The following is a 17,497-nucleotide window of genomic DNA, read 5'->3' on the forward strand; positions in this document are numbered from 1 at the left end:
ATCTTCCAAAGTTAAGTAAGATCATTTTGGAGGGAAGACATAATCAAACATAGAGAATACCTATGGTTTTTTTTTTTGTTTTTAAAGTACTTTAAAATATCAAGATATATAAAGATATATATTAACTAGTAATAGAAATTAACTTCAATTCTATAAATATAAATTTTCAATAAGAAAAATAAATTTTTACCATCTTCCCAGCAATTCTCCCCAAGAATACAGGATCTTCTCAGGACAATCCTTAGACACATCACCTGTTCCACTTGAGAGTTCATTATCACTCTCTGTAAAAGAAACACAAAAACAAAATCAACATACATATTATATATTAGACTAGATTTTATATTATAAACAAGAAACATGTGTCTAATACAAGATTTGTAATTAAACCCACTGCTGAAAGAACAGTAAAAACATTAACATAATTTATGTTGAGTGTAGATAAATATTTCAAAGTATAAACTATGAAAATTTTTGTCCACAGTTTACATAGTATGGAACTGAAAACAGCAACTCCATTTCTAGAAATTTATGATTCAGAAATGTACATATCAAAAAGATATACGTACATATAAGTACATATCAAAAAGATTTTCACTGTAACATTTCTTACTGTAATAGGAACTAAAGACTATATCAATAAAAGCTTTATCAACTAAATTATTATATATCCATTCAAAAGAATATTATTCAGTAGTCTAAAAGAACTGGATAAATCTTTGTATGCTAATGTAAAAATCTTGGAAAATATATAATTTTGAAGGGGTCTCCCTGGTGGTGCAAGGGTGTTAAGCACCATACTATGAAGCTATCCACAGCCTCTGCAGCACAAGTTCAATCCCTGGCTGGCAAGGGAGCTATCCACATGGCGCAGCAGACCTCTCCTGACTTGGCTGCTGCTCCCTTCAGCAGTGTATTTCAATCAATCTGCCTGTTCTGTTCCCCACTCTGTCTCTGGTGAATCCTCTCACCCCCTGCATCTCTAGCCTGTACCCCAGCTCTTGTATGCATAAATAAATAAATAAATATTTTAAAAGAGAAAATATATAATTTTGTGATGGAAAATGAGAAAGAACAATTTTTCAGTTTGGCTTTATTTTAGTACATAATATTACTTATAGAATTACAGATACCTTTAACAAAAAGCTATAAGAATATATCCAAACTATTAATAATTGTTTCAGCACATTACAATATCTTATCACATAGTAGGCACTCAAAAAATATTTAGGAAACATCTTTCCCTTTTAAGTTTTATGTTCCTGTACTAACCTTATCTTTTACAATAAGTATGCATAACTGTAAGTGAGCGGGGGACTGTAACAGTTTAAATAGGGATATTGTAAAATGAAACAAAAACCTATTTTATTACTACAAATCCCTACTGATGAGCCATAAAAAATCATCACTGACAACAAAGTATTTTGCTTTCCTGACAATCCCCCAAGATATTTCCTACTATAAAAAGGAAAGCACAACTGTGAACATTTAGATTAGCAGAAGAAAACCACAAGGAGAAGGAAAGAAAATGAGTACACTGAAGTGAAACCACATCCCTGATAAACTACAAAGGTAGAGATGACAACAAGTTATGGGTCAAATATTTGGATGAAAAAGAGGACAGCCAAGGAATACAGGAATCCCAGGTTTTTATTGAATATCTGCCTTTTTATCTATATCCCAGGCTTTATTGCAAGTGTTGCCAGCATTAGATCATCTTATCTCTAAATAAACCTAATGAGGTAATCACTAGTAGTTTGCCCACTTTTAAGATATAATCATTTAGATATAGAGAGCTTAAGTAATAAGTGATGGAGAGATAGGATTCAATCCTAGTTTAAATTCAAAGTCAAATACTATCTCTCCTAATAGCTTTTCCTACCATGTTTTTGAAACTATTGTCATTTAGCAGATACTAGTCTGTGTGAAGTGCCAACACTTAGTAAATAGTGGAAGCCAGATCAAGAAGGGAAAAGTAAAATATATTTAAAGCAACACATCCAAGAAACATTAAACTGGGAGCAACAGACTTAATGCAGGGGCTCTATGGATGTAATTCCTACTGATGCTCAGGAAGAATATAGATGAAATAAATATCCCAGTGATACCAAGAGTGTTAGCCGGATCTAGGGTGCAAGTCAAGAAATAAATAACTGGGAAGGTAGTTTCTTCTTTACCCAATATCATGAAATATGGGGAGGTTAGAGAGTAATATAACTAAAGGGCATTGCAGGGTCAATTCAACCATTGCACTTCCTTTATCAAGTTCCATTCCATAGAAAATGGGCAGGTTCTTCCTTTTTATCATTATCCACTGATTTCTAACTTGCAGAAAGCTGAAACCAACTGTGCAACACCCAAAGATACAATAGTTTTAAATTTTTAGATCAAACAAAATAAATGTATGATCAATAAAAAAAATTTAAGACCCTCTGTAAACTCGTAAACTTTATTCCCTGTTTTGATGGGAAAAAAATTAATGTATCTCAATTAGCAATGTTTCTTATCCTAATCATAAAAGAATTTCAGAATACAAGAGGAAAAATATGTATACATACACACTGCTTTTTTTTAACAGTTAAAAATAAATTATGAAACACGTGGCAAATGAGCACAAAATCTCACTTTTCTTTCCTATTCAACTTAAGGAATACTCATAAAATTAAAGGCTGCAAAGTAAACAAAAAAAATGTGACTTGAGGATTTTTGGAGATTTTCCCCTTAATTGTATTCTTCTATTATTTAAACACTTGCTGAAAATAATACAGGTAACCACAGCTATAAATTCTCTTCTAAACACATTGGAGAAAATAAATCTTTACTAATGGTGAAAAAATTGCAGGAACAGGGGTCTGTATAAAGATACTCGGCAACCTAAAATAGTGCAAAATAGATTTATTTTGATTATTCAGTAGTACATAATATCATTTTGGAGATCCAAAACACTATGTAGACATTTGTATGATGTTAAATATAATACAAATCTCGGATTTCTCACATGACCAAGGTTTCATATACATGTACTATAGAGCACTAACATACAAATGTAAATCATTAAAGTAAAATAAAAGATCGTCCTAAATTTCTGAAATTTTATAACATTTCCCATCATCAAAAGCAAGGTAGAGGAAACCACAAATTGCATGACTTCTTTCCAACTAAATCATCATCACTGTCACTCTGAATCTAATTACAGATTTCTAACTCATAACCCCTGTAGTTGCTAAGCATCAGTGATTAATAACAATGTATCATTAATCACTGAAACCTGTCAACCATACTCAAGAGAACTAGGGTAGCCAATACACCTCACCTCAAGGACAATGAACATTAAGCAAATGGCTTCTTAATTATGAGACTAGCATATTATGGTATATATTTGTTGGCGTGGGGTTAGTGTGTATATGTGTGCATTCCATTTTATAGTTTTCTGGGATATTATTGACATTTTCAAGTTATTATATATTTATGTTTAGTATTTCAGCTTTTTTTGAAATGTATTTTAATTTTCCATCCAGTTTCATTTAAAAAACTACTTTATTGAGGTTGCGTGACATACAAAAAGCTGTAGATATTTTATCTATACAACTTGATGTGTTAGAGAGGTTAGTGTATCTTTATCATAAAAAAAAAATTGAGCAGTGTCTATTTGAATGTATTATCTGTGACTTTTTCAAAATAAATTAGTATTGGTAAAGAAAAAGAGACATGTCTGGCAGACAGATTTTAAGAAAGAACATATATAAATAGCTATACTAAGGACTTATTTTAAAACATTCAAGAAAGGACTTTTTAAAAGGGAGTCAATTAATTAGAAGGAAAAAGGGCAGATCATATTCTTCAACAAATATAACTCTGCAAGAGTAAAGGCTCACACAAAGAAATAAAAAACCAACAAAGAAACAAGGAGGTAAGAGTAAAATTATGTCATATCTGCATTCAGATTTTTTATATTCCCCTCCTAAGAGTTTATGCTTCTGAATATGAACCAAATTGAATCACTGAGAAATTTAGATGATAAAACAAGATAGGGGCCTCCCTGGTGGCACTGGGGTTAAGACACAGTGTTATCAAGGAATCACCAGCCACTGCAGTACAAATTCTATCCCTGGCCAGAGAGCTAACCCACATGGCGCAGCAGACCTCTCCTGTCTCACCCGCTCCTCCCCTCAGCAGTATATTTCAGTAGATCCACCTGTTCTGCTCCCCAATCTGTCTCTGATGAATCCTCTTACCCACCACACCTCTAGCCAATACCCCAGTTCTTGTATACATAAATAAATAAATCTTTAAAAAAAAAAAAAGACAAAGTAACTACCCACCTCTCTAATTGTATGTATAACATGTACATGTGCATATGTGACTATGTACATGCACATTTTTTGTATGTGTATGTTGAGAAGGAGAGAAGGAAGGAGGGAATGAGAGAGGACATACCAAAATTCCAGATTCCAAAAGAAAAGTAGGTGTTTATCACAAGCCATATTGTTAGTACTAGTAATTTAATTTAATAAGCAGGGTGAGACACTGTTATCAGTGGCTGGATGGTGGGCACCCTCCTGAAATCTAAGTTTCCCCATATCACCCAAGGGCCAAACTTGAAAGCAGACCTTTCTAAAGCTTGCTGTCTGAAGCCTGTGATATAACTCTTTTCTGCAAACTTATTCATGCATGTATCACCTATTCTAATTTCCAGTAAGAGATTTTTAAAACAAAAATATGCTGTTCTTTTCTGACTTTAGCATTTCAAAGAGATTTCCAGTCATTAAACAAATATTTACTTAACACTTGCCACATATGAGGCAACAGGAACTCAAAAAAAGAATAAAATACCATCTGCCCCATAGGAACTCACACTCTAGAAGGTGAGAGAAATGAGTAAAAACAAGATCATGTTTATGATAATGTAATTTAAGAATTTAAGTGGTGTGCTCAAAGAACCATTAGAGCAAGAGGTTAGAAAGACTAATACTTCCTCTGCAGGTATGAGAAGACTTCCAGAAAAATTCAAGAGAGAGAAAAAAGGGCCTACTTCAGTTAGAAGTGATCAAAGAACAACTGAAGAGGTAACACTTGAGTCCTGAGCTGAGATCTAAAAAGAAAAAGACAGCTGACAAAAGTTTGTATGAAAATACCTTCCAACCAAAGAATGACATATACAATATCTCTGAGAAGATTCACTTGATTGAAAGTACTAAGTACTTCACATAGCATAGCATTCAACAAGTGGCAGCTACAATTATATCTTGTCGTTTTCATGTATTAAGAAGCTAACCATTTAAGAGGTGTTTTATATATATATATATATAAAATAAAAGAATATATAATAATATAGATAATAAAAGAATATAATATATATATAAAAGAATGCCACAGATCAGAACACGTTAAAACAACATACAGATAAATGAAAAACTAAGCTTTGGTCTTCCCTAAAAATAAAGCAAAGAAGAAAAAAGCGAAGGATTATGTACAGAACTCTTACTGATAAAGGTTAAAACAAGATATCAATGAGACAAACCTTTTCCTAAGCTATCTATATACAAAAATATACTAAGTAGCATAATAAATTATGTATCCCCAAGTCCTTTTACCACACCTATAGAATATCACTTATACAAACCCTTGATTAAAGCAGAAATACAGCATTAGCATGACATAAAAAAGTAGTTGATACCCACTAAAAGTTAATTAAACCTACTGAAAAGCAAACTTGAACTACAGATGGCTTTCTAATGATCTTAACTGATGTATGAAAAAGACTTGAAATATCCAGAATAACAAATCCTTAATGTTTTCTTTAAAGGGGACATTCTGAATATCAACTGTCTACATTTTTCACACTATCTAGTGCAGACTCTTCAAAACTAGATCATTAACAAGTGCCAACTGTACCTGTGGTCTGCACTGTGAAGAGTGGATCCATGTAGTCCATAAACTACATGCAGAAGTCAAAGAGCCTGCCATACATTCCCACTTGGTTTTAAAGTCAGTGAACCTCAGCACAGATGATCTTCTATAATCAATTTTAGCTTTTTCTTCCTTATATCATTTTATATGTAGCTCAAACTCATGAATGATACTTTCAAGGCACACAGTGACTTCTTACCTGAGGTTTCAATGCTGAAGTAACAAAGTACACTCACATATTGAGAAGTTGTTCTATAAGTATTATTTCATTTTGAAAATGTCACATAGGATCTGATTTCATAATCTTCTCATGATTGTATTTATTACTTACATTTCTTTCCTTTCAGATTTTGGATGAAGACTCATGATGACAACATAGGAGAAATGTAAATTTGGACACAACAAATTTACAGCTATATGGAATAATTTATAAGAAGGAGACCTAAAAACGGGACAGAAATCCACAGCAAAGGATAAAAGTATACACAGAGATGAGTAAGAAAGACACACTCTTACCAAGGAAGATTCCACCTCCACCTCCCATATGGACACTCATGGTCAAGAGGGATTTTGAGAATGTAGAACTTTTCCCTAGGGTGCAGGGAAGAGTGTATCCTACCTACAGCAGACACCGCAATCTTTTACTTCTGCACAATAGAGATGAGCCCCTAAAGTCTCAGGATTGAGGGCCAGCAGGAAAAATGTCCAGGGGAATCAAAGAATAGAGAATCACCCTAAAAAGCCTGCACATAAGCTCACTTGCCTCAGGAAAACTACTAGAGATAATAAACATACACTAAAATTGCAAATCACAAAATCAGTATACAAAAATGTATTGCATTTCTATATACAAACAATGAACATAAACAGAAATTAAGAACCTACCATTTATAATCACAAAAAAATAAAAATGAAAAAGAATACTTAGGAAGAAATTTAACACTGAAAACTGTAAGACTCTGTTGACAGAAAATGAAGAAGACACAAAGAAATGTAAAGACATTCCAAGATTATAAATAAGAATTAGCATTGCTAAACTGGTCATTTTACCTAAAGCAATATATATATATATAGATTCAATGCAGTCCATATCAAAATTCCAATTTCTTCAAAGAAGAACAATCCTAAAATTTGTATGTAACCAGAAAAGACCTCAAACTGCCAAAGTAACCCAGAGAAAAAAGAACAAAAATGAAGATATCACACCCTGGGCTTCAAACTATACTATAAATCTATAGCAGTCAAAACAGTATGGTACTAAAATAAAAACATACACACAGATCACTGGACTAGATTGAGAGCCAGAAATAAACTCATACATATGTGGACAACTAACTTAAGACAAAGGCACCAAACCATACAATGGAGAAAGCAAAGTCTTCATTAAGTGGAGCTGGGAAAAATAGACAACCAGTGCAAAAGAATAAAACTAGGCCACACTCTTACACCATACACAAAATCCAATTCAAAATACATTAAAGATTTGAATCTAAGACCTAAAACCATACTATATAGAGAAGAAAGCATAAGTGATAAGCTTTCCAACATCAGCCTTTGTGAATTCATGTCCAACAGGAAGGGAAACAAAAGCAAAACAAATGGGACTAGATCAAACTGAAAATTTCTAAACAATGAAAAAAATCATGGATAAAACAAAAAGGCAACTGACTGAATAGAAGATATTTGCTGACCATGTATCAGACAAGGGGTTAATATCCCTAATTTATAAACAACTCATACAATTCAACAAATAAACAACCCAATTAAAAAATGCATAAAGGATCAAAGTATACATTTCACCAAAGGAGTCATATAGATGGCCAACAGACAAATGAAAATATGTTCTTGCTTGCTTATCTGTAGGGAAATACAATTCAAAACCACAATGAAACATCAACTCACATTGGTTAGGTGGCTGTTATCAAAAAACAAGAAACAGTAAATGCTGGCAAAGATGTGGAGAAAGGATATGGGAACCCTCATATACTGTTGGTAGAAACGTCAACTGGTGCAGCCACTATGAAAAACAACATAGAAGTCCTCAAAAAAATTAAAAAATTAACTACCATATGTCCCAGTACTCCACCTCTGGGTGTTTACCGAAAGAATATGAAAATACAAATTCAAAAAGATATATGCACCCCTGTGCTCATTGCAGCACTAGTCACAATTGCCAAGATATGAAAGCAACCTAAATGCCCATCAACAAATAAATGATTACCACTAAACTATTAAAAAAAATGAACTCTTGCCACTTGCAACATGGGATCAACTCTATAGGAGTTATGTTAAGTGAACTAAGTCAGATAGAGAAAGGTAATGATTTCAGTCATATGGCCGATAAACAATCAAAGCAAATGAACCAACAAAACAAAATCCTTAGATTATGTCAACAGAACAGTAGTTACCAGAAGAGAAGGGTTCAGGGGAAGGGTAGGTGGAACAGGTAGAGGTGGTCAACTAGATGGTGGTGGATGGAAATTGGATCTTTGGTGGCAGGTGTAGTATGGTATATATAGAGAGCGAGGTATGAAATTTACATAGTATTATAAAGCAATGCTACCTCAATTTATTAAAAAAGTGACAAAAGCCAGCATACAAAGTGTGATTTATGTGAAGATCAAACACACCTTAAATTCAAACCACAATCCATAGTTCTGTTTTGCCATAAAAGCTGATTATTAGTCATATTGAAAAGAATGGGAATCTGCATCATTCTGTGATTAAGATTTTTTATTTTACTTTTGCCAAGTATCCTCTTTTTAAGAAAAGCAGGAAGAACAAAACTAAAGATTTCTAAAACTACGGAGTTTTGATCACTTAACTGGATAACATAACTATAATAAGCATTCAACAGATCTTGCTTTGGGGAATGAACACAGGTATCTTCAAGAGCTATCTAAATTCTAACCACTGGAATTCAAGTCATTTTTCTCCAATTATCAACACCTCTAATATCTCACATTTATTTTAACATATCACTTTCCATCTAGTTGTAAGCTCTTTGACAACAGGATCTGATCTGAAATATTTAATATTTCTTTTTTTTTTTAACAGTTTCAAGTCATTTTCTTTTTCTTTTTTTTCAAAGATTTATTTATTTATTTATACAAGCACTGGGTGCAGTCAGAAGCACGGGAGGGTGAGAGAACTCACCAGAGCCAGAGAGGGGAGCAGAGCAGGCAGAAGGACCGAAGTACACTGCTAAGGGGAGCAGCGGGCTGCAGGAGAGGTCTGCGCACCATGCGGGACCCTCTGGTGGCCGGGGAGCAGCCGGGGATCGAACCGGTGCTGCAGAGGCTGCAGGCAGCTTCGCAACCCAGCGCTCAACTGCTGCGCCACCGGGGAGGCCCAGAAATATTTAATATTTCTTAAGAAAGACAAAAGACAAAAGAAGGAATCTGGAAAGGAAGGATAGTGGGGAGAGCGAAACTTGGGAATGGTGGAAAGCAAGTATGGCTAACCCTGGAGAGTAATAAAGGTTATGGAGAGGAGATTACAAACACAATCAAGCAGGTTATGGCCAAACAATTCTGAAGAGACATGAAAAATCGAATATCCTTATTTCTCTGATGTAAAATTTGCTTGAGGTTTTGTACAAAGAGAAAGGACAAATTAAAGCTCTAATTACCTAAAATCAAACTTCAGTTTTATTTTTTAAACACCCTATAAAAAATTAATGCCCTCAAATGGATATCACTTCAAATTTTTATTGAATAATTTGCCCATCTCTATGTACAGTATAATGAAAATACTAATACAGACAGCAATGCATGCAGTCTATTGTACAGCTCTTCTGCTGACATACATTTCACAAATATTTACTCCAGTCCCGGTATTAAGTCAGTGTAATATTTTTTGCACTAAGTTTTCAGAAATCTTAGCCTTTTTCCTGTAGTTATAAGAGATCTGAGTCACTCAAATCCCAATGCCATATTCAAATCATTAGGACACCACATCCCCTTGGTGTGATAAGAGCCATAATTTCCCCAACTGAAAAATTAAGCTCTTTCCTCTACATACTAACTGCTACTAAAGAGAATGGCATACGAATTATCCTCCTAATCATTCTGCAAACAGTTAACAGCCTCTTAGTCTTGTTTCAGCCAAAGGAGTTAATTGTTTACAGAATACAATTACACAGTAATCAAGGTCCTGGTTTCTGGCCTTCACACTGTCAGTTAATCTCAGGATCTCAGTTTCCAGAACTATAAATGAGATAGCTCAATAAAATTAAATTCAAATAACATTTATTGATTATATTCTGTAGGTTAATTTGTAATGCCCAAGATATTCCAAAGTTCAAATTTTAAATATTTTAATGATTTGATGTTATAAAAATTTTCCTCACTGTTAACAGATTGTATAAAGAGAACTCAACAACTAGCATCCTCCTCCTTAGAGCTTTTCTCAGACAGCTACCCCCACCACCAGCCTGCAAGCCCTACCTACAGACAAGCATTTGGAAACACAGTTGCTATCAGCAATTTTTGGCTCTACCTCAAACCCCATAATGAGGCTGATAAAAACACAAGTTAGTCACACTCAGTTCCCACCTGAAATGGAAGCAGTGCCTGAGAAGGAAAAGGAAGAGTAAAGCAAAATTTAAGCCTGAAAAATAAGTTTTTAGCAAGAAAAATATTCACAAATATGACCTTGGGCAAGCTGCTTGACCTCTCTAAGCTTCAATTTTCTGTACTAAAAGATGGATAAAACATTAGGGCTGGTGCAAAAATTAGATAATTTGCAAAGTGTTTCATACTTATTTTTCATTATTATTAATAACTGGAAAGTGGAATTAAGTCCCGGTTGTAGGGTAAGGAAAAATGTCAGGCTTTTCTGCCCTCCCACCATCAGGATAGATGACTGACCCCTGCGGTCCTGAATGCATGCCTGATGGCGGGCATCTGGAGTAGGGTGTGGGCATAGGTAGATGGGATTCAGCTGAGCTAAGACTGTGCTTTTTTAAGGGCAGCGTCACGGGGACGCCAGCAGCAGCAGAAGCTGAAGCAGAAGACGAAAGAGAAGCCGGGAAGCAGAGAACGCCAGAGAGCCCAGAGAGTGCGGACTTGCTGGGGGCTGGGAGGACTGCCAGCCTCCCGGCCCCCCAGCACCCCTGCCTGCCACGTACCCGCTGAACCCCAATAAAAACCTGCAAAACCACTGAGGACTCTGACTCCTCCTTTACCCGGTCTGCATGGGATCATAAAACCCGCACTGTGGCCTGTCCTGCCCTTACAGTGGGGAATGTGGCTTGGGGTGGAGCCCAAGCCGAAGAGGGGACCCGAGAGAGGCCGCATGTAGAGTTTGGATCCCCGACCCATGTGCTTGTGCAGTGGGTTGGCCTGAGTGCAGGGATCTGCATGTCGCATTGGTGGCTAATGAAAGCCGAGTGTTGGAGCGACAGCAGACAGAAACACTGAGGGTTGGGCGATTACCCCCAAAGAGTAGAGAATCCCCAATACAGGAGTGAGTGCATCCTGGGGGTGGATGCTATGTGTGGTTTGTAGCCGAGACTCCAGCCAGAGAAGGCCAGGAAGCCTGATGGCTTCTGGCATGTAACAGATGTCTGAGTGATTTCCCCTCCTTCATATGAGCAGTGCCTTTGGCAGCAGATGTGGTGGATCATCTGCTGGTACCAATAATTGTCTTTTGCCACTAGGTTGGTGCCCTGCCTGGACTTACTTGTGTTCTGTTGTATTTTGTTATATAGTGATGTGTTTCATTTACTTTCATGGGCCATGGCTGCAGTGTTCATATTGCCAAGAGACACGTGTTTATGACTTGTATATAGAGACTAATAAAGACAATATGGCAGAAAACCCTGAGGGGGTGGACTGTAGGGTAAGGAAAACTGTCAGGCTTTTCTGCCCTCCCGCCATCAGGATAGATAATGGATCCTTACAGTCCTGAATGCATGCCAGATGGCAGGCACCTGAGTAGGGTGTGGGCATAGGTAGATGGGATTCACCTGGGCTAACACTGGGCTTTTTAAGAGCGGCGTCACTGGGACGCCAGCAGAAGCCAAGAACGAATGCAAGCAGGAGAGCAAAGAAGCAGAACACAAGAGAAGGCTGGAGAGCCCAGATAGAGTGAAGACTTGCTGGGGGCTGGGAGGCCTGCCAGCCTCCAGGCCCCCCAGCACCCCTGCCTGCCATGTGCCTAGTAAATCTAAATTAAAAAACCTGCAAAAGCCACTGAGGACTCTGACTCCTCCTTTACCCGGTCTGTTAGGTCAGAAAACCCGCACTGTGTCAGTCCTGACCCTACAATGACTGTTCCACCACACTACTAAAAACTAATGCTCATATACTAATATTCCCTTTATACTAATATTCAGGCAGATATATAAACTAAATCAGACTTTTACAATGTGACTACTTAGAACTTATGTATCGTCAAATAAATCTGACAGGAAGAGTAGTTTATAGGTTTAGTAGTCATATAGGCACTTAGGAATTAAAATTTATTAGCCTAGTAAACATAAAATATTCTCAATCTCACTTGTAATCAGGGAAATGTAAACAAAAAAACTGCTACTTATTATCAGAGTGGTAAAAATTTTAAGCACTGATAATACCACTGGTGAGAGTATGAGGGAAAGGTACTCAGAAACAGTACTCAAAGGGGCATAATATTATAGTCTTTCTGGGGAGCAGTTTAAAATTACCTATCAGGCTCCCTGGTGGTGCAGCAGGATGAGCGCAGCACTGTGAAGCTGTCCGCAGCCTCTGCAGCACCACATGGCGCAGCAGACCTGTCTCGCTCGCTGCTCCCCTCAGCAGTGCTTTCAGTCCATCTGCCTGTTCTGCTCCCCACTCTGTCTCTGGTGAATCCTCTCACCCTCCCACGCCTCTGGCCTGTACCCCAGCTCTTGTATGAATAAATAAAATCTTTTAAAAATAAAAATAAAATTACCTATCATAAAAGAAGTTTGTGCACGGCACAGTAATTCAATTTCTAGAAAGCTGTGTTTGTGCTTTGGTGTACATGTACAAGGAATAATATTCTTTGCACTACTATTTGTAATAAAAGAAAATTTGAAAAAAATTACTTTTCTCCCAAATTCACCCATCATTTATTCAGTCAGTATTTATTACATACACAAAAGAAATGGCAATTGTTCTAGTCACTAGCAAGGTAATAGTAAATAAAGCAGAATAAAATATACAGGCTCTAAGCCTATATTTTAGCAAGGGAAGACAGATGATAAAGAAAATAACAACTTAGATGGTGTGAAACAATTTAGAGATAAATAAAATAGGGAGAAGGAACAGAGATTGAGCTATTTTAGGATACTGCAGCCCTCAGTAAAAACTAACATTTGTGACACAATCTAAAGGAGATGAGTATGTGGATATCTGCAAAAGGAAATCTTGCAAAAGAAATAGCATGTGGAAAGTTCAGAAGTTGAATAATCTTACTGTGTAAACAGAGCAGCAGGGGCCAGACTGAGAGAAATGGAAGGAGATTAAATTGCAAAAAACAAAATCAGTTGCTGGGGTAGGTAGCAGAACTTGTGTGCTACTGTAATGATTATAGATATAAGCTTTTGCATATAGCATGATTAAGAAGCCAATAAATTAAATGCATTAAGAGACAAATTAAATCCTAGCTACTCGAAATGCAATAAAGGGTAATGGCACCAGGTAGAAGATGTTTTTAAAAATACAGATAAGCCACACTTAAAAAACAAGGTTTCACCAAAAAATATATAGAAGAAAACACAGGAAAAATACTCCATGACATAAACTTCAGAAACATCTTTAAGGACTCATCTCAAGCAGCAAGGAAAATCAAGGACAATATAAAAAACTGGGACTACATCAAACTAAAAAGCTTCAATATAGTGAAAGACAGTAACCAAAATGAAAAGACACCCTACTGAATGGGAGAAAATATCTGCACATCACACATCTTATAAGGGAATGATACCAAAGGTCTACAAAGAGCTTATACAACTCAGGGCCTCCCTGGTGGCGCAGGAGGTTGAGCACAGCATTGTGAAGCTGTCAGCAGCCTCTGCAGTGCTGGTTCAATCCCCACCAGCCTCAGAGCAACCCACCTGGCGAGCAGACCTCTCCTGTCTCGCCCACTGCTCCCCTCAGCAGTGTATTTCGTCAGTCTGCCTGTTCTGTTCCCCACGTCTCTGGTGAATCCTCTCACCATCCCGCGCATTTGGCCTGTACCCTGGCTCTTGTATAAATAAAAAATAAATCATGGGGAGAAGAGCTAAATAGGCACTTTTCCAAAGAAGACATGCTGATGGCCAGCAGACATGAAAAAATGTTCACCATCACTTATCATCACGGAAATGCAGATCGAAACCACAATGAAATACCACCTCACACAGGTGAGAATAACCCAATTCAAAAAAAAAAAAAAAAAAAACCAACAACAACAGAAACAAGTATTGGTGAGGATGTGGAGAAAAAGGAATCCTCTTACACTGCTGGTGGGGATGTAGACTGATCCAGCCCCTTTGGAAAGCTGTGTGGAGGTTCCTCAGAACACTAAAAATAGATCTGCAATATGACCCAGTAATTCCACTCCCAGGTGTCTACCCAAAGAACACAAGAACATTAATGCAAAAGGAAACTTACACTTCAATGTTAATTACAACACTATTTATAATAATCAAGATATGGAGATAAACTAAATGCAGAACAGAAGAGTGTATCAAGAAAATGTGGTATATATAATAATGGAATACTACTCAGCAGTAAAAAAAGATAAATTCATGCCATTTATGGCATCATGGATGGAGCTGGAAGGGATTATATAAGTGAAATAAGTCAGAAGGAGAAAGATAAATACTGATGTTTTCACATATATTTGGAATATGGATAAAAGCTCAGACAAAGGCAAACTTTGAAAGCTGACCATAGATCTGAGGCATGAGGGGTGAGGGAGGAAAGGGGAAGAAGGAGAGAGAGAGGGTGAAAACAGGAGCGGGGAAGAGCATGGGACCATGACTAAGGCTACCAGAAGGAGGATGTGATAGGAGGGAGCAAAAGGAGGGAGAAGGAGTTCTAATGGAGCATTACTGGGGCTTTGGTAGTGGGTATGGGGAAATAACATACAATCACAGAGGTGTACCTATACCCTTAAGAAATGTATACTGTGATAGAAATCAACATTATCTCAAATAAATATAACCCTCAAAAAAAAAAGACCTCACTTATTTTCCCCTACAAAAAAAAAAAAAAAGATTTCATTTTAATAAGATCTCCAGGTAATGTATGTGCACATTTAAAGTTTGAGAAGTACTTTTAAATCAGTGCTTGCCACATGTAAGTGCTTTATGATTATTATATTTTCCTTAGAAAAAAATCTCAATATCATCTATCATTTCATTTTAATATAAAGAGCTTTTATTTGTATACTTGTTTCCACAGTAAAGGCTGGTTGTGACTGTCTTTTCTCCAATCAGACTAAAAAATTAAAGAAAAACTTATAATTGAATTTGAGATTTCCACACTCTAGTTATGATCTAGTAGCAATATTGGGTAGCTAACAGTTACTTAAATCTATGGGAAAATTCTTTTAGCTAGCTCATTAATCAGTTCAAATAGAAAAACAAAAAATGCAGATTTTATTAAAAATAAAAACTCCAACAAAGAGTTAAGCTTACATAATGTTACCGTGAATCTCTTCTTTTACAATCGTTTGTGCATGTGTCTTAGAGGACATCACATTGTATTTGCAACCTGTTGTCTACAAAGAGCTTATTCTAACTTACTAGCCACGTTTTAAGTAATTGAATATAACTGACTATAAGGTCAACTAACAGAAACCAGTTTTAGAATTCAAGCAATAGCAAGTGCACCTCAAGTTTTAACAGCAAGAACAATTCCGAACATGTGGGAGTATATAAAGGTGACAAAGGAATTTAAAAATAATCCCTATAATGCTGCATTGATGGACTTAACTTTCTGCTAAGATTCTGTGCACTCAAATTAATACTCTTTAACAGACCTCATTTTTGAAGTATATGAAAAATATGCAGATACCTTAATTCATTTTACTTTAGATCTTTCTCAGAAAATTAAAAGCAATTTTAGTCCTTTTAAACCTGTATCCCTTTTTAGTTAAATTACAGGCTAAGGCAAGACAATTTAGAGTGACTTGAACTTCCACTTTTGCTTTGACAGGCAAATTGCTGAAAATAATTAAATAAAGGAATACTCCAATCCCCCCCCCAGCAGGAAAACATTTCTATGCCACCTCCAGCTCTAACTTTTGATGTTTGCGTTGACAGAAATGTCAATTACAGAACTATTAATAAAGTAAATTGAAAATGTATGAAACACCTGATCTATAAAAGAAAAGAAACTATTACTTCCTACTCTGATTTAATATAGGTGATGGTTAATAAATTTTCAAAAGACAAGGTGACATCTCAAATAGTGAAAAATTGTTAAGTGAAAAAAAAAGAGAAAAAGAGAAACCTCATGATTTATCCTTATTCAGACCATAAATAAGAATGAGAAATCAAAAATTTTATGTTTTTCTTATTTTCAAATGTAAGTCTTCTTTAATCCTTGTCAATATTGAATCATTTTGAGGCATTATAAAGGAAAAACATTCACTTATTGTCATAATGTCTGCTAATAAATATATTTATTTTTATTATTTATTTGTTCACTCATTTATTATTATTTATACTATTTACTCAGCAGGTAAGAGCTCATTGAGGAGAACACACACAAGGAAAAAAATGGAAAGAGGGGAGGAAGAGAAGCATGTAGCCATCTAATGGGGAACAAAAGAGTTCCAGAGAGAGGGAACAGCAAGTACAAGCTCAGAGGCAATACTGTCATGGTGTATTTGAAGAACAGCAAAAGGACAAGTATAGGTTTTTTGAGGCAGAGTAGGAGGAAATGAAACCAAAAAGATGAAAATCCTGAGAAAGCAAAGATCTTGACAATAAATATGAAGCATTTTGCAAACATTTGAGACTTCAGGAACTACAAAAGAGCTGGGAGGCTATTGAGAGTAGAATTCCAGGCATGTCCCATGTTCAGGAATGCCCAGGAGTATATGGCCACATGCAGACACAGCTAGTTCCAGAAAGGAACTAAAACAAAGCTGGCCTGCCACTAAATCTGAGGTTCAACCAATCACTGTTAGGCAACTTTCCGCCCATGAAAACCTGATTTGCATAAAGCCAACCAGTGTGTGAACTAGCAGCCTTCTGTGTAAATAAATTTCACACACAAAAACACACACACATGCATATGCACACAACACAACTCAAAAGCTTCCTGGGTCTGTGTTCCCTGGGGTGCAGTCCTAACAAAATTCTCAAATAAATACTTGTATTTTGCTTCAACTAAGTTTCAATCATTCTAAGACAACAGTGTCATAGAGCCTTGTAAGCCATGGTAAAATAACTTCAAGTGAAATGAGAAGCCCCACTCAGGATTTAAGGAGAGAAGTAATACGGTCTGACAAATTTTAAAAGTATGACTATGGTATGTGTGTGACAAAGGTGGAAGGCAGGAGATAAATTAGGACATATTGCAATAATCTAATAAAAGAAATGATTCCTAGATTTGGAGCCTAGAAGCTGCCCTTTGCTAAC

At 36.2% G+C, this 17,497-nt stretch overlaps 1 protein-coding gene across 2 annotated transcripts in view; it reads right to left on the reverse strand.

Moving 5' to 3' along the window:
* The window catches only part of RABGAP1L (RAB GTPase activating protein 1 like), a gene marked incomplete at both ends in the record, with an annotated part of 493,888 nt that overhangs the window by 410,131 nt on the left and 66,260 nt on the right, over nt 1–17,497 (reverse strand). For both annotated transcript variants that reach the window (XM_084251369.1, XM_084251368.1), the window contains one exon: nt 191–284. In XM_084251369.1, coding sequence (XP_084107495.1) covers nt 191–284 — 94 coding nt within the window. The remainder of the gene's footprint in view (nt 1–190; nt 285–17,497) is intronic.

This window comes from Talpa europaea, assembly GCF_964194135.1.
Source record: "Talpa europaea genome assembly, chromosome: 12".
Classification (NCBI taxonomy): Eukaryota; Metazoa; Chordata; class Mammalia; order Eulipotyphla; family Talpidae; genus Talpa; species Talpa europaea.